Here is a 27,716-nt window from a genome sequence, read left to right on the forward strand (position 1 = left end):
AAAATTAACAAACAAAACATTTAGAAATCATTCCATTCTACATATATAATCAGTAATTCTTAATATCGTCACATAGTTGCATATTAATCATTTCTTAGTACATTTGCATCGATTTAGAAAAAGAAATAAAAAGACAACAGAAAAAGAAATAAAATGATAATAGAGAAAAAAAAACTATACATACCATATCCCTTACCCCTCGCTTTCATTTACCACTATTTCAAACTGAATTTATTTTAACATTTGTTCCCCCTATTATTTATTTTTTATTCCATATATTTCTACTCTTCTGTTGATAAAGTAGCTAAAAGGAGCATCAGACATAAGGTTTTCACATTCACAGAGTCTCATTGTGAAAGTTATATCATTGTTCAATCATCATCAAGAAACATGGCTACTGGAACACAGCAGTACATTTTCAAGCAATTCCCTCCAGCTTCTCCACTACATCTTGAACAACAAGGTGATACCTACTTAATGCATAAGAATAACCTCCAGGATAACCTCTCGACTCTGTTTGGAATCTCTCAGCCATTGACACTTTGTCTCATTTTACTCTTCCCCCTTTTGGTCGAGAAGGTTCTCTCAGTCTCTTGATGTTAATTCTCAGCTCAATCTAGGTTTTTTCTCAGTCTTTTGATGCTGAGTCTCAGCTCATTCCAGGATCTGTGTTCCACGTTGCCAGGAAGGTCCCTCTATAACTCTTTTTCCTACCTCCTTAACTACAAAAATAAAAAAAGTACTATCTCTAATTTTACTATGATCACTTTTAAAGTTCTGATATAATCGAGCTTACTCAAATGACCATATAAATCTTATATAGTTCTCAGTAGCTTTGATAAAACCATATCCTAGTGGAAATTATATAAAAACCCTTTGACTTTAAATGTCGTTTTGATTTTTTTAATCATATAACTATGCAATGCTCTGAAGATTCAGAAAAACTTTTAGGTAAAACATGGAATTTTCACTCAAACAAAAATCAAAAAACAGATGACCAACTATTGTCTCAAAGTAATATTATTGGGCCTAAGATCCTAGTAGTTTTATTGGAAAGTGAATTGAGGTGTTCCTCTGTTTATTGAAAAGACTCTAAAAGATAAAGCTTTAGAATATGAGGCAGATAATTGCCTCAAAACATCTAGGAGGGAGAAAGAAGAGCATATTCACCTAAAATAGCAGAAAATTTGTATTTGGGTAAAAAAAAAATCCTATTGGGGTGTTTTTGTGTTTTTTTAATGAGAAACCTTCACACACATACAGTCCATACAAAGTATATAATCAGTGGCTCACAATATCCACACATAATAGGGTATTCATCACCATGATCATTTTTAGAACATTTGCATCACTCTGGAAAAAGAAAAAAGAAAAGCTCATACCTACCATACCCTTTGACCCTCCCTCTCACTGACCACTAGTATTTCAATCTACTCAATGTTTGCCCTTTATTTCCCCCTATTATTTATTTTTTTATCTTTTTTTTTTTTAACTCATCTTTCCATACCCTGGATAAAAGAAGCATCAGATACAGGGTTTTCACAATCACACAATAACATTGTAAAAACCATATAATTATATAGTCTTCTTCGAGAATCAAGGCTACTGAAAACAATTCAACAGCTTCAGGTACTTTCCTCTAGCCACTCCAATATGTCATAAATTAAGAAGGGATATCTATATAATGCATAAGAATAACCTTTAGGATAACCTCTCAACTCTGTTTGAAATCTCTCAGCCACCGAGACTTTATTTTGCCTCATCTCTCTCTTCCCCCTTTTGGTCAAGAAGGCTTTCTCAAACCTATTGGGGTATTTATTCAAAAAATTCATTGAGAACTTATAACAAAAATAAAAGATGGGAATTTTGCAGGTGTAATACATTGTGCTAAAAACTCTGGCTGTATTATCTCATTTGATAAATGAATTAGGTAGATAATGACTTCCATTTCCATTTTACAGACAAGGTGACTGAGGTAGTGAGGTTTACCATCCTGCTCAAAGACACATAGTGAAAAGGCAGCCTGAGATTTAGATCTGTTGCAGCATGATTTCAGAAGTCTCACTCCTCAGATTTCTCTATATACCTTCCCTGGACCAGATAAGTGCTCAGCTAAGTACAAGGGTGATAAAAATACATAGAAATAAAAATGATCTCTTTCCTTGAGTCACTAGCAGAGAGTCAAATCATTACAATGCAATGTGAACAGGATTATCCAAAGTCCGCAGGGCAGACTAAGAAGGGAGACACCCACCTTGCTTTAAGAACTCCAGTGCACATGATCTCATTCAATCCTCACACACTATAAGATAGAGTAATATTATTCTCTACATTTTATAGGTATAGACCCAAGACTTTTATGTAGGGTTTAAAGCACACAATCCTAAATCCATCGGTGGGGGAGCCAGGATTTAAAGCTGAAAGTTTCTAACACTAAGTACAACAATAGGTAAGCTCAGCACCCTGTGACTTCCCTGCTACAAATCATGATGCCAAAAAAAATGCCGAATTGCATCTTTGTGATGTTTCTTCAGAGAAATTAGTATAGCATGGTATTGGGATAGCTAATATGGTAAGGTGAAGTGGCAGAGAGACCAGCACACGAGGTAGTTCAACTCAAAATTTAGACTTCAAAAGTTTCCCTAGCAAACTCACAATGGAACACAGCCAGATACCCAGGTGTAGAATGAGCTAGTTCCCCACAGGGATCTCTTCCTGTTATCCTGGCTCCTGCTGCCCCACCCCTTGGGAAAATAATCAGAGTATGAATTGTGGTTTTTAGGCTCCAACTCCTGTAGAGTCTGGCCTTTTGGAAGAGCCTGGCTTTTTCTGGCCCAGGGCCATGCTTAAGCACAGAGTTTGGGGAAAAAAAATCTCTATTTCAGAAAGGACCTGGGACAGAAAAAGGTTGTGGAGGGAAGAGGGAGGAATATCAATATTATTTATAAATGAAGGTCAAAGATCCCCTCAGGATGTGGAGGCAGCTGGGAAAAAATTAATTTACTTTGAATTGCTTGGAACTGGTTGACTAGCTTGGGATGGCAATTAATAGGAGACATTTTAAAATTAACACATGTCGGTGGAACAGGAGCACTGCAGATATTAAGTATGTAAAAGGAAATATTCAATCAAGAATGGATTTTTATTTTTATATTCTCAACCTGTTTTAGTAAACAATCTCAAGAAGGTATCTGATATTTAGACAGAATACCTGGATACCTATGTGATTCTATTCCAAGAGCTCACAGAAAGTCAATTTGAACAAAAACAGCCAATGTGGAGTTTGCCAACATTACATTTCAATGTCAATCCTTCTGAAAATTTGTTTTTCTTAACTGGACATAAACGTGTTACTTCTGGAGTTTGGTTAGAGGGAAGCAGCAGGGAAAAGAAACTCATTTATGACATGCATTTCAAATACATTATTTCATTTGATTCTCACAAGAGGCTCTTGGCAAAGCTATTATAACCCTCAATCTACAGATGAACTGTTTAGAACTTAAGCAATTCTGTCAAGGCTAACCTGCTTTTAAGAAAAGAACCCAGGATTTTACCTGACCCCAGTTTTGCATGTTCCCTTAACACCACGATCCCTGGCAAACATATTAGGCAGGTCGTGTCCCTAATTAACAAGATGACATCAATAATTACAGGAAAGACAATGAAGAAGATACAGAAAGAGGGAAATGGGGTGTTCAGCAGTAATTAGCTTTGTGTGCATCCCAGTACATAGACAGGTGTGCTTTGCTCGCGTTCCAAATTCTGCTGTGTTGATTGAACTCTCCTTCTTGTATCTGTATTCTCTGGGTTCTGCTTGCCTCACCTGCCATGTGCCTGATCGTTTTACAGTAGTGCTTCACATCCCTTCTGGTTTTTCTGGCAACACATGTTTCAGTTTTCTGTAGTAGTTGCCAAAACAAGCATTTCAACATCTGGAAAGCATCCTCCACCACTTTCACCGGTGAGATGCATTTGCCTTAAAAGGTAGTTCCCATAAAGACCCCTGAGATTCTGCATTACCTTTTAGTAACAGCCTTCCAATATTTCCTAACTATGGAAAATCGCAACCCACTAACTGCAAATGCTGGCACTTTCTATTATGCTGATAATATATTTTATGAGTCACTGTTATAGTATCTTTAAGTAATATAGTTAAAAGTAAGATATTAATACGAATAAGCAAGCAAGAAAAAAGTACGCTTTCTGGATTCCTTAAAGTTGGTAACTATATAAGAAACTCAATTTCTTATTCTATAAGATATGATAGTTGAAAGTCAATATTATGAATGCAAACTGGAAAAGAACAATCGAGTGAATACATAACAACAACAAAAATATCCTATCAAGATAAAGTTCTGGCTCAACAGTAGAACTAGTTTACTGAGTAACAGAGATTACTAAAGATTCTCCTTTCGTGTGAGGGGAGCCATGATTCACGACTCCTACTTCTTTGCTTCTTCCACTGATGTAACGTAGATTGGTGCCAGGGCTGAATCAGTTCCAGAAAATGACCAGTCAAATGTCTCTGATACTGGAAAAGTGTGCAGAGTCCCAGGTGTAGCGAAATCCTTCCAGTTCCTCTCTTCCCCAGCCCTCCCTAGAGCAATGCAAAATGGCTATGTAACTCTCTGTCAATAGAATCAATGGTCTTCTGAGGCCATCAGAATGAACCATAATTTTGAAAAGGAAGAAATAAGCAGACTGTGAGTTCTATTAATTTAGCATTTGCATATTTTCACTTATGGATACATTTTACCTGCCATAAAACCTTAACCAATTAAACATCCATAAATGGATGAAGAGAGAGGGAGAGAGAGAAAAAGAGAAAGAGAGAGAGAGGAGGCAGGGAGGGAGGAAGGGAGGAGTAAAGAACTTTTTATGTGTATTTTAAAGTAAAATAATATCCCTATTAATTAATCATATCCCTAAAGCATACTGAAAGATTTTTAAATGTTCTATGTTATAGCCCTCTATTTTATTATTTTTTTTATAGCACTCACCACTCTACAATTTGCTCCTTTTGCCTAGATTCTGTCCCCTTGTCCTTTCACATACATGATTCCATCTTCTTAGCCAGGTCTTGACATGAACTGAAGCTAGCTTGTGGACACTACGTGATTTCCCACTCTCTAGAACACAGTCCAATAGAACTTTCCGCAATGATATAAATGATATAAATGTAATCTGTAGTTTAGTGTGGCCATCACTAGCTATATATGGCATATTAGATTTTAATTAATTGATGTTAAATTTAAACATAAATAACCACATGTGGTTAGAGCTATTATATTGGACAGCATAACTTCAAATGACTGCAGAACTTTAAGTCTTTTATATGATTTACTTGATGAAATTATCTCTTTTTAAAAAATATTCTATTCATATACTATCTTCTTCTTCTTTATTTCATTCCTATCGGGCTGCTGTAAAATAATTACCATAAACTTAATGGCTTAAAACAATACAGATTTTATTATCCATCAAATCTGGATGTCAGAAGTCTGGAATGGGTTTCATTTGCTAAAACCAAGGTGTTGGCAGGATTGCATTCCTTCTGGATATTCTAGGGGAGAATCCATTTCCTTTCCTTTTCCCGCTCCTAAAGGCTGCCTGCATTCCTTGGTTCACAGACCACTTCCATCTTCAAAGCCAGTAACAACAGGACTCATCCTTCTCAACCGCCATCTCTCTGGTTCTCTCTTCCAATTCCCTCTTCATTTTTAAGGACCCTTGTGATTACATTAGGTCCATTCAATTAATCCAAAATAACCTCCCTATTTTAAGGTCAGCTGGTGAGTAATTCCCCTTTACCATATAAGGTAACATATTCACAGGTTCCAGGGATTAGGACATGGACATCTAGGGGTATGGGGTCATCAGTCTGCTCACCACACCAACCAAGAGAATACAAGCTCTAGGTGATCAGAGACATGCTTATTATGGTATCTTTAGAGACATGAATTATGCCTGCCACATTTGTTTTAGTTGCCTAGGCTGCTCAAGCAAATACTAGACAATGGGTCAAATTTTTTAAAAAAGGAATTTATTAGCATATGGCTTTGAGGCTAAAAGAAAGCCCAAATCAAGGCATCATCAAGGTGATGCTTTCCCCATGAAGACTGTGGCACTCTGGGGCTGGCTGCCAGTGATCCTGGAGTCCTTAGCTTGTCACATAGCAAGGCCCATGGCTGTGTCTCCTGGTCTCCCCCTTCTCTTCCAGGTTCAGCTTCTTGTCTCCTGTGGCTTTCTCTCTCTGTGTGTCTAAATTTCATTCCTGTGAAGGACTCCAGTAATGTGATTAAGTTCAACCCTGATCGATGTGGGAAGCATCTTAACTGAAGTGACCTTATCAAAAGGCCCTACTTACAATGGGTGCATACCCTCAGAAATGGATTAAAAGAACACTTTTCTGGGACATACAAAAACTTCAATACCACAGAACTCAATAAATACTCACTGAATTAATTCATTTTAAAATTCCTTGTTAGGGCAACAATTTTTGACTATGTATATTGAGGAATATATAATTTAAGCATTAAAAGAACATAAAACACCATAAAATTATAATTTATGTTACTTCTTAAAACAAACAATTATATTGACTTCATCTTTGCAATGTACTGTCCTTTCGCAGGACTTTGCCAATTCTTGAAAGTTTCCAAATTGCTCAGTTTTCACGTTATATACTTATAGCATTGTCTCTAGAAATTAATTGAAAGAGAATTAAATTAACTCTCTTTAATTTAAATTAAAGTCTCTCTTCTGCTTGATTGAAGAGATTACGCCAATGAGATATGTTATATAAGCAGAATATCATCAAATGTTGATGATTTCATACAAAAAAATCAGATATTTTTGCATCCCTAAAATATATACTGATACCTATCAACTATGTTTATTTTACTAAATATTTTAATCTTTATATAAGAATAAGTTCCATTAAACTAACAGTGCAAAAATCACGTTACCTTTTGAAATTTCTGAGTCAATACAAAATCCAGTATTAATTCACCACTATAGAATATAATAAGCATATGGTCTATTAAATTACTCTAATAATTTGCAATAAAATAGTGGAAATATGATTGAAAATTAGTTGCTATGGCAGCTGAAAAATAACATCTCTTACAAAATGGAAACTTTGCTTAAGCAACTGCTAAAGTGACTAGGTAACAGTTCTGACTACCTCTCCCATTTTCACCCATCTCCCCAGGGTGTGGTCTTCAGACTGTAATGAACCTAGTCACTACATTCTCTACAGTTTTATGAAAATCGTATCTATCACAGAGCACATCAAAATGTCCTAAAGAGGGCGGGCCATGGTGGCTCAGCAGGCAGAGTTCTGGTCTGCCATGCCAGAGACCTGGGTTCAATTCCCGGTGCCTGCCCATGCAAAAAAAAAAAAAAAGTTCTAAAGAGCTTTGTGAGATATATCAAAATTGCAAACACAAATAATGCTAAAACTATTAGATCTCACATTAAAGTGAAAGTCATCCAGAGTCCCTTTTTTAAATTTGTTTCTTCCATGTTTATTAAAGCATATGCCAGTAATAATACATATATGAATTTAATCCAAGGCAAAAAACTGTCCAGAAGGATCTAAAATATTCATTATGTTAACTGTACATGCTAAGGACATTTAAATTAGAAGATTCAAAAGAACTAGAATATAATTTCATCATTTATCTTGTACAACACTTGCAAATGCCTGATTCTGTTATCTGCTTATGCTAGGGGAGGTAATATTTGCAGTGTAGACAACACAGGATCTCAATAGAGTTTACTTTCTACTTCAAAGTATTTTTCATACATACCAGTACCAGGGAGTTTGGAATGTAACGTTCTTTGAATGACAAAAATAAAATGTGGGCTAATCCTTCAGTGGAACTAAATGGTTTGTGGAATTCTTGTTTGAAATAACACTTTGCCAAGGGTTTGGTCAAAATGCCCCACTATCTCTGGTATGCTCTAGTTTGAAGAAATAACTTAATCTTTTCACCATGAAGGCTATTACTGAAATAATAAACTAATTTAATCTGATATTAATTGTGTATATTATTTTTCTTGATCTAAATAGGAAAAGAATACTTTAACAATTTTTAAAATTAAGTAAAATACTTTTACTTGTAACAACTAAATTTCAAAACCATCCCTATTCTAAATATTTGTTTTTCCCTCTCTCTCTCTCTCTCTCTCTCTCTCTCTCTCTCTCTCTCTCTGAATATGCTCAGGGTTCAAGGAGGGTGGAGACGGTGTCTTATTCCCTGTGGCATCTCTACAGCTCAGTGCAATGCCTGGAACACAGTGGGTACCTAATAAATATTTGCTGAATTTTAATTAGAAAGCAAAGTTTTGGGGTGAGCATCCCAGTAATTAATAAATGAATTGCTGAGAATCATCACAGATAACTGCAGATAAATACAATGACTGCCTCCACAGTTGTGATTTTATTGGGCAATTTATGGAAACCTGTGTCATGTTTAAGGTAACAACAAATATTCTTATCACATGTCGATTAAATATCGTCAAGCCAAGCATAATTTATGCAATTCTCTATCAAATCCACTGATCACAGTCCTCTATTTCTGTACACTACCTCACTAGCACAATAAACATTTACTAGCACTAAAAATATGAACACAGTGGAAACACTAACAGATAGTTTCCATCATTTCATTAATAATAGCCAATAGGCTCATTTCAGTCTAAAAGAAATTAGGTGGGAAGAATTTTGGTTAAATATATGACCTAAATGGCTACTGGATGAAATTAGTTTGGAAATCAATATTGATAATTAGTATATGTAAGGCGGTCTAACCTCTCAAAATTTTACTTTGGTTCTTAACCATAAGCACAGCTACTCTCTCAAAGATCATCAGAAACCTTTCCATTGCCATCTCCACCATTTTTCTTCTGACATCCTTCCCCTGGATCTCTCTGATAAAGGCACCATTGATCTCTTCCGATGGCTTCCATGACACTAGAATCTCCTGCCTGCTTCCTCTCTGATGCATTCACTCATTTCCTGACAACCCCAGCTGACTTTCCCCTTTCCAGAACTGTTTCTATAGGCTCATTCCCAAAAGTTTAATGCCTTTGTGTTCAGTGCTTATATATTCTAGTTCTTGTCCTAATTATTTCAATGTTTATTTTCCAATCAAGTTGGAAACTTTTCAAAGCTAATAATCAAGAGTTCTACCTCTGAATTTATTCATAAATATATAGATTGAGTACACCATAGTGCTTGGCTTGGTTCACAGGAGTCAGATAAATATTTGTTATTGGTGGATTAATTGATTATAAACAGCTAGCATTCACACAGATTAGTAAAGCATTTCAGCAGGTGATTAAAATTTTTTAACTCATTTGTAACTGCCTTCATAGAAACCTGAGCAAACATTTTGATCAAAAATGTTACTACAGCAGAAAGGAAGAAAATATCTTAGCATTTAAACTTTTTTTTGTGATCCCACTACACACTGAAAATGTTTGGTTTAGAGGTCTGGTTTTTATAGCTTTTGACTAATTTGCACACTAGCTAGTTATATATGCAATAGTTCTCTATACAAAAATCTAAGCTGTTGGGATTTGCTGCATCTGCCACAAAAAAAATCACTATACCATCAATAATTATATCACAGCTAATTGTGCCTCTTACATTGAAACTGCTTTAAGTATGGAGACTATTTCTTATTCTTTTTATTTCTAATGGCTAACGTGGTGCTTAGGTTGCAGGGATCCAGTAAAGTCCCAATAAATATTTGGCCAACGGCTGTTTCATTACTTTTATAATCAGTACAGTATATAAAGCTAGGACAAGAAGCCAAATATTTGGAGGTGTCTTACTGAATGTTAAATCAGCACAATTTTTCTTTTCAAAAGTCATTTTTGGGCAGGCCACGGTGACCCAGCAGGCAGAATTCTCACCTGCCATGCCAAAGACCCAGGTTCAATACCCAGTGCCTGCCCATGCAAAAAAAAAAAAAGTCATTTTTTGGCTCTTTTCCCATCACACAGCCTGTGATTGGATTTTGAGCTGACAAAGTTGCCAATTTCATTTCAGGTAAATCTTTTAGTTGGATAAATTGAAAGCTGTGTGGTTATTTCCCAACCATAGCTTTTTATGGATATATCCCCAACTTTCAGGCCTGAAGATAATATGAATCATAGATTCCTCCAGATAGAATCAGACTTTCCCTATATACTGCCTGCCATGAGTTGAGTCTCAGCCAAACCGCTATGCAATGTGATTCTGAACATAAATGACGTCTGTATAGCATGGCATGTCCTTTGTCACTACAGCTGTCTTCTTCCTTCTTTCCTCTTCTCTCTCTATAAGACACAACTGAAAGAGCCCTGGACAGGGAGGTTCTATATGCCTATCCACAATCCACTACAACATTTATTTCTTCTGCATCAGTTTCCTCATCTATGAGCTGAGGATCGTAACTCTTACGCTGCCTTCCCCTTAGGTTTGTATGTGCGCTGAACGACTGGGAAACTTTGCGAACTGTACAAGCCTATCTACCTATGGTGTGCTATTATTGTTACTTAAAGAGGCAGAAAAATAAAAATAAAAATAAACTGAGTCTATACTATACATGAATCTTGTTTATCATTGTGATCTGATTAAAAGCCAACGAAAAAGAAATCTTATGTGCCATACTACAGTAACACTTCAAGCAACAGATTGACTAATTAACAGCCATTCCCAATAAAGCAAATGAAGCAAATGATTTACTGAAAATTCATCTTCACATAGTTTTACTTAACAAAAGCAAAACAATGGGGTAGAATAGTTATCCTGCATGGACAATGTAATTTAATATCACTACTGCACTAAAATAATTAGTGCACTCAGGCACTATCAATGAACTATCAAAACCTACCACCTCCATCTCTTATACTCCAAAAATACTAGTTTTACCTGAAGATACAGCTGTATTTTTGCCTCCTTGCATCTAATGTCAAAGATTTAAATATCTAATCTCCTCTTTGAGGCTAGTCCTTCTACCTTTACATCCACAATAGTACTTTTCTATATCCTACTCAGTTTGTATCACCTTTTCTTTCTATCTCTTCAATATCATCTCCCCCATAGGTTCTTTCCCTTAACCTATAAACATTTCAATCTATTACTGAAAAAATTTTAAAAACTTCTCTTGACTCTACATCTTATTCCAAGTATGGACCTAGTTCTCTTTTTCTCTTCTTAACTCAGCTTCTTAATGAACAGAGAAATTAAAAATACAGTCTATATCTGCTGTCTCTACTAATATTAAATATTCAAATTATGAATAATCAATCACAAAAAAGTCAAGCCTCTAATAATAAATAAGAAGAACTTGCCTTCTATTCAATGTTCCGTGAATATTGAACTAGTAGTTTTCTGCAAAACTATGCTAATTGTTATTTCTGAGAGACTTTCTTCATGTGTTTTTTTTTCAATTTGTACACCACCCTCTTGTTCCCCTACCTGCCTCATTTCTACTAGTTATCGTACAGCTATCATTTCTATCTTGGGTTTGTCATGTTCAGGAAATCAACTCTTGTTTTTGCAAGGTGGGTTAGATAGCTATCCCTTCCTGCTGTTCTTTTTTATTAAATGTATTACACTGTGTTATACCTGTTTGTTAATATGTCTGTACCTTTTATTATAGATTCCTTAAAGTCAGGGGTACTGTCTTATTCACCTTCGTGATTCTATTGCCTGGCTGGAGACCATATAAATAAGATAGATGTGGTATAAAACTAACTTTGTCTCCATTTAGTTCTCAATCCAGATGCTTTGAAGTATGCAATTTTTTAGACTTGAGGCAAAAAAGCACTTATCAAAACATAAAAGCTGGTTTCACTTTTAAAAATTTACTACTGTGTATATAAAATTCTGGCAAGGTTGAGTGATAAAATTAGCAATGACCTCCTAATTAACAGAGATAAGGAACTTGATGTTGAGCAACATCAAGATAAGAGAAATACATTTTTGCTTGAATTACCAATCACAAGCATTTATTGAGTACCTACTCAATAAAGATGAAGTGCTATGGTTTAGAGAAAAAAAAGACCAAAATGCCTGAGAACATCTGAAAGGTTTCAAGGAGGATGTCTATTGAAATCAATCCTGGATGTGCAGGACTTAGACGTGTAAAGGGGAGGATGGGATTCAGTTCAGGGAAGTGATGGAGTGAATGCAGAGGAATGCCTCTGCTCAAGCATTCCCCTTGCCTCCCAGGCACACCTCGGGCAGTGTGGGGTAGTGATGTCTTCTAGCTATCTCCCAGTACTCTGTGTCTACCTATATCGCCATGCAAATGACCTGATATTTTCCTTGATTTTACTTGTCTCATCCCCACAATACAATGAGTTCCTTATGGTCAACAATTAAAGTTTTGTTTCTATATCATCTACCAAAGTGTCTGGTAAAGAGTTGATGCTCAATAAAGTTACATAAATAAATAAATAAATAAACAAACAAACAAATAAATAAATAAATAAATAAATCTGCCCCATCACTGTCTGGTGGCGTTATGCCTCTCTATAGAGAAATAGAAATGGAAATCACCATTTAAGATGCTTTAGAACACCATCTACTGTAATAAAAAGTTAAAACCTTTCAGGATCACCTAAAAAATTTTCAGTGTCACTGAAAAAAGCCAAATTTTCATTATGGCTTTTGAGGATATAATGGGACCCATATTAGCCAAATAAATAAGTCATTTTCAAGTGCTTTAAGATGACCAAGTGTATCGCATTCATTGGAGAAGACACTAAGCTAAAACCTAACAGTTTCTCTCAGAAGCATTTTTTATTTGAACACAGATGTGAGCACTTGTGAATAGCACTTCTTTATTTTATCAAAATTTAATCTTTAAATTTCATGCACTTGAATTAGACACACACACTTCTTGTAAAGGCGTAAAAAAAATGCTGTTTTCCGTCCAGAAATGATTGGGTGTGAAATTTTAGAAGGGTTTGGGGACATAGTAATTTATAGGATTCAATCAGGATTAGTGAAACAGATAAATGGAGCAAAGAAGCAAATGGAATCCCTTTCATTCTGCCAAAAAGGAGGGCAAACAGAATGTCCCAAAAAGTCCTGTGCTTCAAACATATCAAAGGAATAAATTCAACCTTGTAAAATATAGACTAAACAATGACAAATGTCCTACCAAACATTACTGCAAAGAAAAACAAGGATTCAAGAACAAGTATGACAATCCCATGATCTACTCACAAGCACATAATACTCTAATTCCTTTCTTTTTTTAAATGCTGGATGGAATAGCAATTTAGTAAGTTGCTGGGAAAAATGAGCAGTGAAAGGAGAGAACTGCAAAGGCAATTCCTGTAAAAATGATGGCCAAAGGCTAGGAAGGCATGCTGCTGGATCCTGATCCCCACTCTACTAAAAACATTTAGGGGACTTGTGGTTATAATAGTGTAACATCACAGAAAATGCATTTACATATACTCTTTCTAACTGGAAAATTCAAAATTTATCAGATATCTATAAACTTTAATATTTGATTATCGTGATTTTTTTTTCACAATCATCACGTTTATCACAATGCCTAGAATCTGTGTTGTAAAGTCACTCACTGAAAAGCAGATCATCTTACATAATAATGAATTGGGAGTTGTGTTCCTTAACTGAACCACAGTTAGGGAGCGAACTACAAACCTGGATTGAAAATTCAAAACCTACTTTAAAACTACAGAAGTACACACCCACAGAGATTATGCATGATGTTTTGATCCACCAATCTATACAGATGATAATCTCCAGTTTTGTATAACAAATCTGACCTACATGAAGTAGCTTCATGTGCACATTTCAGAGTCTTAGACATTCGGAGTAGGAGGTGGCCCTGATGAAACACATCACATGTTTTACAGAAGAGAAAACAGAGACTCAGAGAATTTAAGTCACTTCCACAAAATCACCAAGTTAGTTCACAAGAGCTGCAATTAGAATGCAGATTTCCTGTGTCCTGGTCCAGTTTTTAATTTAGAAGCATTTCTTAGAAATTGCTTCAATAATTCATTCATAAAAGACATAGTCATTTAGTTGAGGCCCTCATTCCCTTCACTGCATGTTTTTTTCTGTAGATGTAGGAAGTCTTAAAATATACCAGAAAGTAGACAGGACTGAGGGATGCTGAGCTCTTGTCTGAACACTTGGCTTAGATTGCTGTGGATATTTGTCACCAGTTTAAACTTCTAGCTCAAAGTCACCTTCTGACCCAGGGAAAAGGGATACCATGCCACAAACCAACACTTAGTGCCAAACTTTGATTTTGAACTGGGCTTCCTGATGAGAGATGAATATGGAAAGAAGTAATAATAGCGGATTCAGCCTCCTGCCAAGAAGCTACATTTATGCTTGTAGAGGGACCACAGTCTGGTTATATTACAAAAATCACGTTTTGCTTTCCCATCTGCTCTGTTTATTCTCAAGTGAAAACCTCTATTCGCATTATTCCTATTTATTTCCTATTTAGGGGCTTTGGAAGCTTTTCTAGATAGTTGCACAAGCAGGCTATTTTGCTTCCCTCAATTCGAAATTTTAAGTTTGGGGGAAAAATACTTTGTTTTCTTTCATTTCTATGAAGGGTCTTATAATCATTTGGATCTTTAACTTTAATTTTTGCTTAAAAGAACAAATTTATTTTGCATTTAGCTATCTCTTCATCACAGTAAAAACATGCTAAAATAATAAAACCACCTTATATAGGGTTTTGCAGGAGACAAAGAATTTCTACATCTATTATGCATTTATTTTGAACCAGTGTAAAAGAAGAATAAAAAATTTTATTCCTGTTTTCCAAACGAGAAAATTGAGACGCAGGCATTTTAGTTAATTACCCAGGGTCACCCAATTAATAGAAAAAGAGTGAATCGTTTACTCTAGTCTTCTGACTCAGGGCCAGTGATTTCTGGACTATCTATTGCCATAGTGAGCTAAATGAGCTAGGATGGAAATTGAGCGAGTTCAAATAGTTTCTCAGTGTTCCCTGACGGTTCAGGCAGAGATACAGCCGTCCCTCACAAAATCATGACTCCAGGGTTCAAATGAGTCTATCCTGACCTCAAGACCTAGACATGAGACTGCAAAGACCCTTGCCTATTAATTTCCTATTGAAAGTAAAATGGAAAAGAAGAAGTTCCTAGTGTATAAAATGCTAATTTTCAAAAACTCTAAACATAGAAAAATTGTAATACTGGGAACAGAGATAATTTCTCAAAATTAAAAAAAAAAAAAAGCTTAGCCAGAGGCTTGCTCCTATTGCCTGTAGGCCCAACTGACTGTATATATGCTGATGACACAAAAGAATAGAGCTATTATATTGTCCTACTATTTTGACTTTTTCTGAAAATGACTAATTTGTAGGAACACAGGGGGAAATAAATTTAGAGTAATCCAAAAATATATATATCGATGTCACAAATTTCCACAACCATTTGAAATTTCCTAAATAAATCCCACAAAACCTGATATAGGTATGGTCACACAAATTAGCATAGAGTCTTATATTTTAATATATTTCAATGAGGCTATATGAGCCAATCGTTGATTAATATCACTTGCATACCCCCAGAGAACCCATCTTTGCATGCCCCTGCGTCTTCCATAACCTCTCTCCTACTTTCCATTTCCTGCTGATTGCCATAGTCACAAAGTTCTACTCAATTGTGACTAGCACTTGTTACTGAAGGTCTTCAGACAGAAAAGACAGACCTGATTTTTATTTTTTTAATTACAAGGCAGAAAAGGGAAGGCATTGCAGGCAGGGAAGAAAGGAAAGAGTCTTGGGGAAGTCCTCATTCATTGACGTGGTCCCAAAGAAGGTTTCACTTGGGAAAATATCTCCCTGAAAATTGAGTCCTGTGTTAGGTCATTTGGGCATAGAAAATGCAGCAATCATAGGGTTCTGTTCTATAGAAATCAAAGTCCTCTTTGGAAGCAGTTGGAATTTGGTGGTCTATTTTCAGCCACAGTCCTTCTGTGATGTCAGGGTTTCACCTAGAACCACCATGTCAGCCACTCTTTTAAGCCAAAGAATATTGAGAAAAAGATCTTAAAAGGTAAATTACTCTATGATAAGCTCATATTGCAAGGAATAATAGTAGTAAATCTGGGCATTAGAAAAAAAGTACAGAGGCTATGCAGAGTGTATTAGTTCTTTGTGGAGAAGGAATAAATAGAACACTGATCATGTAAGTTTTGATAGGAGGTCAAACTAGAACGAAAAGTCTGTATTTTAAAACAAAATTTGGGAAGGTGATATTCAGATAAAGCTACAATGTGAGACCATGGATAAGCAAGAATAGTATCAGAGGCCTGAATGACTTTCCTTCAAACAGAAAGGAGGCTGTTTCCCTAAACAAACAAACAAAAAAGCACACAAAAAGACCGTCATCTATTTCAAATTAATTTTTTTTAGAACTAAACTTTCTCTTCCTCTAAGGACTTCAGCAACATTGTACCCAAGGAATAGATCTGGAAGGGGCACAAAGCAGCTCAGGTGGGCTAAATTTTTGCCAAGTTTTGTAAATGAATTTATTTGCTAAATATATGAAAAATATAAAAATATTTATTTATTTTGTTTTGTCACTCTTCATGCACCCAAACACAAACTCCCACAATGGACCTTCAAGTATATGTATTTTTTATCTCTATAGAACTAATTCTCAGTTTTATCTCATCCACTAGATAAAGGAGTACCTCCCCTCACCCCAGTCCGCACACACTCTTTTCTTAATAAAACCTACAGACTCAAAGTATGCAGAAATCTTCCCAGGCTAATGAGAACTCTATTGATTCAAGAATTTATTAGCTGTTTCTTAGCAAAATTAAGCTCAGTTTTATTGTTCTTAAAGGAGAAAAATAAAAGTCACTAACAAAAGTATGCCTACTCCCACAGCAGAGTCAGAACTACTGAGATTTAAGAGGAAATAGGGACAGATCTGAGGAAGAAGGGAGATTTTTTATGAACACTCAGAAAGATCTAAGACTTATAACCTGTTATGGATGGAGCACAAGCTCCCTGCTGGAATTTTCTGTACTCTTCATTCATCAGTCTCAAGTCCACTGGGTATTTTCTATTTCTTTTTTACTAGGACATACTTGTGTAAAAGAAAATTCTTATTTCAGGATTTTTCATTTGCTTCAGAATGGTTGGTGCCCTCTGCACTCTCAAAGAAAAATATAGTCTTTCATAAATGAAACTTTAGAAGTCATATGTTTGAAGCAAAAGACTAGAAAATAGGAGCTTCTTCAATGCTTCTTCTTCATTTTCCCATGGTAATCAGTTAACCTCATGGTCTACCAATCCCATCCCCCCACCCCCCAATCCCAGAGATTCTGGCTGAAAATTTAGCACTAACTTGAAAAACATGATGCTGTGATCTAAACTGTAACTTCTCATGTCTTCAATATTAAGATCTGGAAACAATGAGAAGTAAAAGGTTCAGAAATACTTTCAAACTAATATAAATAAATCTGAAAGGTTCTGCTCCCTCAGGAGAAAACAATACACAGTCCCTTCTATTTCAGAGAAATGAAAATAGCCAATTTATATAAAATTGTATTTGCTTTTAAAACCATTCATATTTTTAAAATTCCATAATGACAATATCTAAAGCAGAAGGCCATAGCACACCACGGTGAATATCAAAGATTTAATTAAAGAATTTCATGGCAATAAATTGCCCAGTAAAATTCCATAGGCATCACTCCTTCCAAGTTAAACCCATCAATTTTTAAGGTTGAAAAACTGAGTTGAAAAACTTAAAGGTAGGAAAAGTACAGCAAAGTAAGGAAAGTGTGAGTATGGATAAAGTGCCCACATCCTATGCCAGTTTCTGCTTTCTGGAGACTAGTTCACAAAAATCTCCTGGGAGTGAAATAAGTTAACAGCCTTTGGAAAATTAAAGCCTTGCTGCAAAGTCTGAGAAAAGATGGTCACCCCCACGACTCGATCCAAACAGTCCTGGGAGTTGCTCGTAAATCCCTGTGCAGTGAGGCAATTCCTCTCATTCCAAACGCAACCCAGAGTGATGCAGAGTGGAAAATAAGCTTCCAACTTTAAGAGAGACTTTTATGACTGTCATGGTTTCAGAAAATAAATTCTAAAGCAGACAGGACTAGTAGACAGGCCTGATGTAGCACTAGACCATGGAGTGGGTCAGGCTTGGCTTGCTGACTCACTGGGAACAGCCCCAGGGAATTAAATGGCTGTAGGGGTGTGAAACAGAAGAGTAGGGAGTGATGCTCCCCATCACATGGCCGTTACAAAGTCTTCAATGGAAAGAGACTTTTATTTTTACTTTATTTGTGGGTTTTTTTTCCCAGCAGTTAAACTACAAAAGGAGGCAATACAATAAAGTCCTTCCATTTGAGCTGTTAAATCTTAAATGGGCTTATTACTATCATTGATGTATTATCAAAATGACCAGAATAGTAGGTAAAAACGTGCATTTTAAGTTTTATTCTACACTTTAATCTGTTTGTGATCAAAAGTTGTTTATTTCTTCGCTAACACCTAATATATTAATTTTCATAATCGCCCATTAAGCATTTGTTATTATTGCTATTATTATTACTTAGTAATATAATAATAATGTCAACAATTATTGTGTTCCTACTATTTTTTGGGAGCCATGATATTGTGTAAGTGATTTATATATATGACAGTCTTCATAACAATTATTTGAGGAAAAAAATCACTATTCTAATCTTATGGATGAAGAAACTAAGACAGAGAAATCAAGAAAATTGCTAAAAAAATGCAGATTAATTTGCAAAACCTGAATTTGAATTCAATTCACTCATACTTGAATGAATGGAAGAGGGGAATGATTTTTTTTTTAGATTTTCTCAAATAATATTAACACAGCATCTATACATAGAATAATTTTGATTTATCTAAAACATAAATTCACGATATGGCTCCTGTTCTCCAAGGGGCTTACCACTGGTTAACACCAACATATATGAAACATTTAGAGAACAGGCATTGAAAAAAATTTATTGCAGATTAGAATAAACAAACGGGCTTTCTTAGAGAATTAGGATTTGAAATAGTGCTTGAAAGAAAATTCCAAAAAAGCAGAAGTAAGATGAAAAGAGGAACACAAAACATCTAAACAACAAAAAATGAATGGCAAAACAAAAGATTAGACAAGACCTGAGATATGGTGCCACATGGTGAGCAGGCGTCAATAATGTTAAGTAATGGCAATGGAAATGTGGCATATGACTGTTTAGGTAGAGCTATGGGGATTATGGCAGCCTCGAAAGTCATCTAGATAATTTTGGCATTTTTAGGTTAAAAAGATACACATAAAGAGTTAATTTCAATATACCATAATGAGTGTAATGCAATAGATAATGGAGAATCAGGATAACCTGCCAAATTAGGGTATTACATGATAAAAAAAGTATGATTTAGAAAGACTAATCTGGCAGCAACATATAAAATGGATTAATGGGAAGAGAGATTGGAGGAAGTGGAGACCTACAGGGAAGCCATGACAAGCATAGCAATTCAGATCAGGCTGGTGTGGGAATGTATTTAGCATGACCAATAATTATTAAGTTGCACCTATTATTAGGTGCTAAGAGCAGATAAATAGGCAAGGAAGCAGGTGGTCTCAATATACTAAGGCACAGGCAATGGGAGAAGGTATAGTGAATGTTGAGATGGCAAAATGTGGTGTACTTAGCTTAGCTAATGAAGGGATGGGAGCCCTAAGTGGTAAGTAGAATCTAGAAACTAGAGGTAATAAAAGGGAAAATGTGGAGAGAGGAAACCACAAGCAATTTCCTAGCATTAGAACAGAAAGTGTGAGACAAAGAATGGCCAGTGACGTGACTAAAATCCTAGAAATGGACGCAATCAGGGAGGGTCTTGTATTCCACGCTAAGCAGCTTAAGCTTATTCTTTCTGCAAGTTATGGGCACCAAAGCAGGTTTTAATGGGGATAACAACAAATTTTATTTTAGTCTAACACCATATTGGCAGCAGAGAGGGAATGACTTCTATGGGAGTGAGGAGTGGTCATACGAGTGGCAAGGAGGTGAATTTAGAAGCCACTGCAGTGGTCCAGGGCCTGAACTGAGGCATCTGTATTAAAGGTGGAGAAAGGACATATTGGAGAAACTTTCAGGAGGTAAAATGAGAGAATTTTGTGACTAATTGGAATTTTACTTGAATGACCAAGTGGATGATATTACCATTAACTGAAACAAGGAAAATAGAAGACAATCCATTGTCAGAAGGAAGATGGTGAGTTCAGTTTTGGATACAATGAACTTGAAGTGGTTTTGAATTATCCATGGCAGTTGAATGCACATCAGGAGTTCACATTGGAAGGTCAGAGTTGGAGAGAGAGATTTGAGAATTATCAGCATATAGGTGTTAAGCAAAACTCTGAGAGTGAATAAGATTTCCAGAGCTAGGAAGAAAACACACAGAGAGAACCAGTGGATTAAACCCTATGGAAAAAACGAAGTATTAATGGGGCTGAAAGGAGGAGGAGTCCACAAACAATGCTGAGAATAAAAGTCAGAGCGGTAAGAGAATTTATAGAGGATAGCGTTTCAGGCAATCTTTAGTGGCTAATGATATAAAATAAAGCAGAAAAACTTGATAAGATGAGGTGAAAGCGGCCCACTGGAATATCACATGTTTTTGTCCTCATCTCACTAGACTAGTTTAAGTGGGATGGAGTTGTCAAAGGTCAGAATGCAGGGGGCAAAGTGGGGACATAGAGGCAGAGACAAAAAACTATACTGCTCCTTTAAAGCAGCTGGGCTAAGTAAAAAAGAGAGAACGAGAGCTAGAGCCAGGCACTCAGAGAGTTGAGCTTGTTTACAGAAAAAAGGGAAAGAGTCAAATGAAAAGAAGTAGTTGAAATTATAGAAAAGAAGGCAAAATTGATAAAGCAAATTCCCTGAAGAGATGGAGAACAAACAAAATGCAGAAGGAGAACAAATCCCAAAGGTAGTTCAAAACAAATTCAAATATTTGGTGAAAGTCAAAAATACACCACTGGGTTTGGTATCCATGTTGACTGAAATAAGACTGCAACATGACTTTTTTGTCAGATGACACTAAGGCTTCTTGAGGTAGAAGACTCTGTAGGTCGCACAACTGCTAAATATAGAGTGAGGACCAGAACCCAGGTGTTCTCTCCCATTATGCTGGATCAGGGCTTGCTTTGCTTATTAAAAAAGCAGATACCAACAAGTCTATGCTTTGCTGCAAGCAGTGTTTCCACTGAGAATACAGTTGCTGCCATTCTAAAACTGAACTTATAATGCATTATGTATGACATTAGGCATTGAAATATTTTATCCCTCAAATGTAAATGAATCTAGATGATGTAATTGAGGAGAGACCTAAAAAGGAGGGAGGGAGGAGGGACCCTGTGAGAAACAGTCTTTCTTCCATTCAAGATCAAATTAAAAAAAAAAAAAAAAAACAAGCACAGAAGCATTTTTGCATATGAGCATTGTGCCAGACAGTTATGGGGATAAGTGCCACAAATTTATTCATATTGGTTTGTTAAAATTAATAGCATGAATATTTCTGCTTTCTCTGCAGAAAGTAAGATCTGGGAAAGGCAAATTTTGCTCTAGTGGCAATTCCCTGATAAACTGCTCCCTAGGAAATATATTAGGTAAAAGAATCATTTCATTTTTTAAGAAAGGATTAGATTTAAATATATCAAGAAACTAAAATTAAAACAGTAGCACCACCGATGAAGTTACACCTTTAAATTAAAATTTTCCATAGGACAGACTGTCACCACAATCAGTAACTATTGCCTGTGACAGCCTATCAGTCTGACATGAAGTTTAGATGAAATATTCATAAGAATCTCCATAAAATCTATGTGAAAAGAAATTTAAATGAAAGCTAAATTGTTAGTAAATTCCTTAAATTTCCACTCCGACTTAAGAAATTTCTTTTAATGTATGACTTTTACAAGTGTGAAGATCTTCTATTTATCAGTAAATAAAAGGTTAATGAACCTCTTAATTCCATGGATATAAAACATATGGATTAATACCAAATATCACAAATCAAAGGATATCATGTTATTTAACTCAGATTTCTCTTGTATAAACTTATGTAATTTCCCAAATTTATACAGTAAACTAATTAATTAATAGTTATATTTGTTTCCCCTGCCATTACTCTATTTCCCATACATAAAGCCAAACTTTTCGATGTTGTGATCTCAGAACAAAAAATATATATATCAGGTCAAAAGTGGCTGATTCATTTTCAAACATTTTACGAAGTACCATTCACAGCCAAGTAATGATGTGTGAATTATTCTTCAACTAGGAGCAAACTATTTGATTTAAAAGATTTTATTCTGTGGCCATAGATTAACATGATTCGAATCTTCTAAACCCTAGTTTCTCCAAAAAAAAAATTTTAAAAGCTTCCTTCTTTCTAAATTTGCCTCACACCCCTGAATTATGTGCATTTTTAGAGTTATCAGCACAATGACTTTTGGGCCTGGAGTGATACTGGTAATAGTGTGAAGAGCAAGAAGTAAAGGAAACGGAGGATACAAAAGGAAAAATATGTATTCATTGGAAAATATGTTTTAATGTGTGTGCTTTGCATGGTAGAATGATTCACCCAACCTGCCTATGAAAAGAATTTGGACCTTGCATTATTTTTACAAATGATAGTGCATTTGCAAAGGTTTATCTATAAACTTGAATCAGCTTTGTGAGTGAAAGGAATACCTAGAATAGCAAGTTATTACTAAAGACATGGTATGTAGCCAACGACTCCGTATCAAGAACAAAGAGTATTGGCAGAGATTTAATGGAGTGCTTCCTCAATGTACCTATGAATCAGAGTGACCTGGAGAGCTTTGAAAGTCTACAGATTCCTACACTCCATTCTGAATGTACTGAATTAGGATATTTCCAGTAGAGAGGTGGCCTAAAATCTATGCTACTAATAAGCTCTTCAGGCGCTTCTTTATTCAGCTGGCTCAACAATGATCTGTCACTTTAGTTTGGATAAAAATGATAGATACATCTAAATTTATTTGAAGGAAATAAGAAAGAGGAAGAAAATTTATTCTAATGTTTAAGTACCACCCAGTGTTTTTGAGTTCATACTGTATTCATAAATGATCAATGACCAAGGTAGGATCTGGTCACTCAACTATATTCTGTCCTATGAAACCACAAGATTTTTATATGCTAAAAGTGGCTGAGACTTATGCTTATTGTGCCCACGCCTGTAGTTGGCTCCTAATGACCATTCTCTCTTTCATCCTTCATTACCGATTGACAATTTTTACCAGAATACAGAATTTAGCAGGGCTACCCAGCTCATAGATTACATTTCCCAGCCTCTCTTGCAGCTTTGTGCAACCATATGACTAAATTCCAGCCAACTACAAATTGAAATGTTATGAAGACATGAAGTCTCCTTAAAAAGGTGACAAGGGGGTATCCAGATGGCTTAAAAGTATTTGTGATGGCTGGAGCTTTAGCAGCTCTCTAGAACCATAATATAAAGAACCACACCCAAGCAAAATGGGATTACAGAGCTGGAAAGCGCCAGAGTCCCTGATAACTTTTTGGAGACAATATACCAGCCCTTCATTGCCTACCTAAAAGTTTCTTTTGCATGAGGGAGAAAAAACCTTTTCTTTTGTTTAAACCACCTCATTTTTCTATATTTAGCTGAATCTAAACTAAAATGCCAACTACAAAAGAAGAGTATGCATGTCCTATTCAGTGTTAATGAGTTTAAAATTTAATTTGAGTGAAGAAACATCTTAAGCATACCCTAGATCTCCTTTAAAATGATCCCATCCATGTACTGCTGACAGCTAAGCCCCCACATGTTCATATTTGCATTTTAACAATGAAATACATGGCAGATTTAATGTAATAAAAATTCAAGAAATCATGATATAGCAAAGACTGTGAGCCACTCACCTCTCAGTAATCAGGAGTTGGCTTGTGTCCAGTATGTCATTGTGGGGTTGTCACATGAAGGTTGCAAATTTATGGGCAAAATTTGGTTCTCAAATATATTTTATATGGCTTATGAAAAGGTTCATTTTGTATGCCTTGACGTGGGCATGCATCTCCACAGGTCTTATCATTCCTTGTTGATGTACAAATACTCACTTGCTTCAACTGTTTATGTTACCTGCCTGGCTTCTGAAATCACTGAAGTTTATAGCCTCTGCAAATAAAATGGCACCTTTCTGCATCTTCTCTTCTCACCACTGCTCATGTGATATTAAATACAACAAATTACATCAATGATTTTTTTTTTAGATTAAGTATGCCCACTTCTACTAACAAGAATGTGTATAGCTCACTAGGTTTTTGACCTTTATTAACTAATATAAAAGTTATTATATAATGGATTAGTATTTTTCTCTTATAGAATAAATAAATAAATGAGGAGATTTTCAAAGCACCCACCACCAAGTACAAAAAAAGAAACTTGAAAAGCTGATTATGTCATCTTTATTCCCTTGATTATTGTTACTTAATTGTTTCCACCATAGTTAGCCTGGCTCTCAAACTTTCCCCTATTGTTTATTTACACATTTAAAAAATCAAATAAGTTCTTAAAATTTAGTAGTGAGTTGCAATATTTCTGTCTAAAAGGCCTGAAACTTCATTATTAACTTTTATCTCATTATTCATAAGTGTTTCTTTCAGGCAAGCACTGTTTAATTTTTACATCACTGGTAAATGGCTACAGCCAAATACAGGAATTCATGGCAGGAAGAAATAAAGCTGGTAAACATGTATTTACATGGATAAAAGGTCAGTACATATCCAAGGGGACATATTTGTATACAAATTAAATACTACATTAAATGACTTACACACAGGAAAATGTTGTTACAGCTAAAATTTGAAAAACATACTTGCTTTGTATGTATGCCTTAGATATTTCTTTTATTAAAGCATTTGCCTAAACTAAACCCAAAGTCAAAATCACATGGAGTTCCTAAATTCTGACACGTTTCTTAGGCTTGTGATTGGCCTGAACAGGGGAATAAAGTGTCACCAAGTATCCATATAATATAAATTTAAAACAATATATGCATGATAAGTAAGTACAATACAAATTAAGTGGCTCTGAATATAATGGATTCTGGAATTATTTTCTTTATTATCTTTTAATTAAGGGTATAGCTGCTTTGTTTTGCTATTTAATTGAGATATATATCCTCTTAGATTGAGTAATAAAATAAAGGAATTTATTTTTTGCAATACATATGCAAGCAATTACAATTTTTCTGTAAAATCTGTTTTCTGGGCTGTTTGACTATACTAGGGGGAAGGGGTTTAACTTGGGTCTGGGGGCTTCTTGCGCTATGTATCACATTGCTAACACTTATGTAAATGAATATCATGGAAACTCAAATTCTGCTCATTTATCAGAAACACCTCAGAGTAATTACAATTACTTGAGAAAGTTTTTTAACATATGGCCAGTTTCATATGCCTTATGAAACATTCATTTCATTTATTCACATGTTTAATTTCAACCTTATAAAATTAAGGTATTAATTTTAAAATAAATGATCAATGAGAGCTGTATTAATTAAGCGTCAAGTAAAAGTTGCTGGTTGTTTTGGCAGAGAAAGGGAGTCAATGTTTCCTTTATAATCAGATTTTCATTTCTATTGCAATGTTTCTATATCTTTGCCTCCCCCTCTTGATTCCTACTTCCTATATAATTGCCTTCTCCACCTTTCCAAGCAAGGCTTGCTTTTCACACCATTTCAAGGAAACTCAAGAGTTTCTGCCTTTTATAAATTGCTTCACTTTCTAAAATATAAAATGCACATAAAAAGTTCCAAGATTATAGAAAGTGCCCCCTCTATGGGACTCCTGACAGACTGTAAGTTATTCATTCCCACATTCTTTTTTTCAATCTTGAAATGTTTCTAGAATTGATAGTATCTAGATTAGTTTTATGAATATGTTTAGAGTGAATATGGTAATAGAGAACAAATATATACACATATACGTATATATGGAGGATAGTAACAAAGAAGTTTAATAAATGTGTTAAGTTTTCAAAGCTCGAATTTGATGCTAAATAGTTGTGAAAACCCATAATGGCCAATAATGAAAAAAGTACAAGTCCGAAATTTCAGTCTTTGAGAATAAGGATTTAAGTTAGAGAAACCAATTTACATACTTATATATTCTTTATCAAGACATCCTTTTTATGCTTCACCACATCATGTGGCCAAATCCTAACGTATGTAAATTTATAGGAAAAAAATTGGAAACCAGGCAAGATTTGTCTTAAATTTTTTTTTAATTAAAAAAAAACCTCTGTCTAACGGATAATGTCCATACTACATGCCAAATAAGTTATACGTAAGACACGCTGATTTCCTGCCTTCGGCCATCCAGTCGAAAACCACCACTGCCCTAATAATCCAAGTCACTAGGGTGGGAAAATATCACTGTTTTAGAAATCTGGAATCTATCAGCCTCTGTCATGGAGAAATAAACGAGACCGCTCTCAGCAAGCAAAAGTGATTTTAAGATCATAAATGAAAATAGGAAAGAAGTAAAAGTCTGTAAAGAGAAAAGAATGAGGAACCAAAGACGAGGAAAACTCAGAGCTATCAGAGTTGCTGCAGAGATTTTTCTAAACAAAGAATTTTATGAAGCAGCTGAAGCTCAGTACAAAGAGACTCCACCCTACTCAGCTTCTGCAGCGACTTTTCCGTGCTCTGAAAACTCCAACCACACAACGGAACTCCACTTACTAAAAGTGACTTTAATGTTCGGTTTTAAGCTTTCTCTTTGTTTTTAACTTCCCACTCTCCACACTCAAGCAAAAGGGACTTATCTCAGGCTTTCTTAGAAATATTCAGTAAGTGTCCTCTTTCCAAAGATTGATGCGGAACCTCCGGATTTTACAAACACCCCGATTGTCCTCAGAGCTGTTTCCCAGGTGCAGATCTGTCAGCCCCCATCTCAACTGCAAACCAGAGCCTCTCTTTACTTTTCCTGAGGCTTAACATTCCACCTAGTTCCCAAACCATGCAATAAACACCACCAGCAAAGCAAAACGCAAACTCACCATCCTCGCCTTCTTCCTGGGCTTTTATTGAGACAAATTGCCCTAATAAAACCGTAAGAATGAGGAGAGGTCTTGCTTCCACCCAATTTGCCATCATGTCTAAATATTAGACATGTGGGTCCTCCTGGGAGTGAAAAGTAGATTCTAAGGTTATTGTAGCACCATGAAGTCAGCTGCGGGCTCTTTTCCTTTCAGCACCAGCCCCAGGGCAAACTCTGCAAGCCCCCTTTTTCAGCACCAGCTCCAACACAGTCTGCGAAAACTTTTTTCAAGCGATGCAGCTTTAAATAGGAAGAATGCTGCCTCCACTTCTTTTCCTGCCCCTTTTCAGCTTGTTCAGGCTCATAACCATCCAGTGTCTGCCAAGCAACGGCTGATTGATGGTAAACAACCAAATCAGAACACGCGCCTCTGTGCCTTTAACTTTCTCTATTACATTTGTTTTAAACATAAATTGGGCTTAATAACAGAATCAAACTTTTCTCTCTTTCTTTCATTTTTATAAAGAAAGCGTCTTAGAAGGAAAGAGCCCTGCTCTTCTCTCCCCACCCCTTGCTCCTCATCTCAACCCCTACGTTTCTGTTCCCC

At 35.6% G+C, this 27,716-nt stretch overlaps 1 protein-coding gene across 1 annotated transcript in view; it reads right to left on the reverse strand.

Moving 5' to 3' along the window:
• Positions 1–27,495, reverse strand: part of COL5A2 (collagen type V alpha 2 chain) — a 162,751-nt gene extending 135,256 nt beyond the window's left edge. The window contains exon 1 of the mRNA XM_077154406.1: positions 27,129–27,495. Coding sequence (XP_077010521.1) covers positions 27,129–27,225 — 97 coding nt within the window. The 5' untranslated portion in view covers positions 27,226–27,495. The remainder of the gene's footprint in view (positions 1–27,128) is intronic.
• Positions 27,496–27,716: the final 221 nt, after the last annotated feature.

The sequence above is a fragment of the Tamandua tetradactyla genome, chromosome 3, assembly GCF_023851605.1.
Source record: "Tamandua tetradactyla isolate mTamTet1 chromosome 3, mTamTet1.pri, whole genome shotgun sequence".
Taxonomy (NCBI): Eukaryota; Metazoa; Chordata; class Mammalia; order Pilosa; family Myrmecophagidae; genus Tamandua; species Tamandua tetradactyla.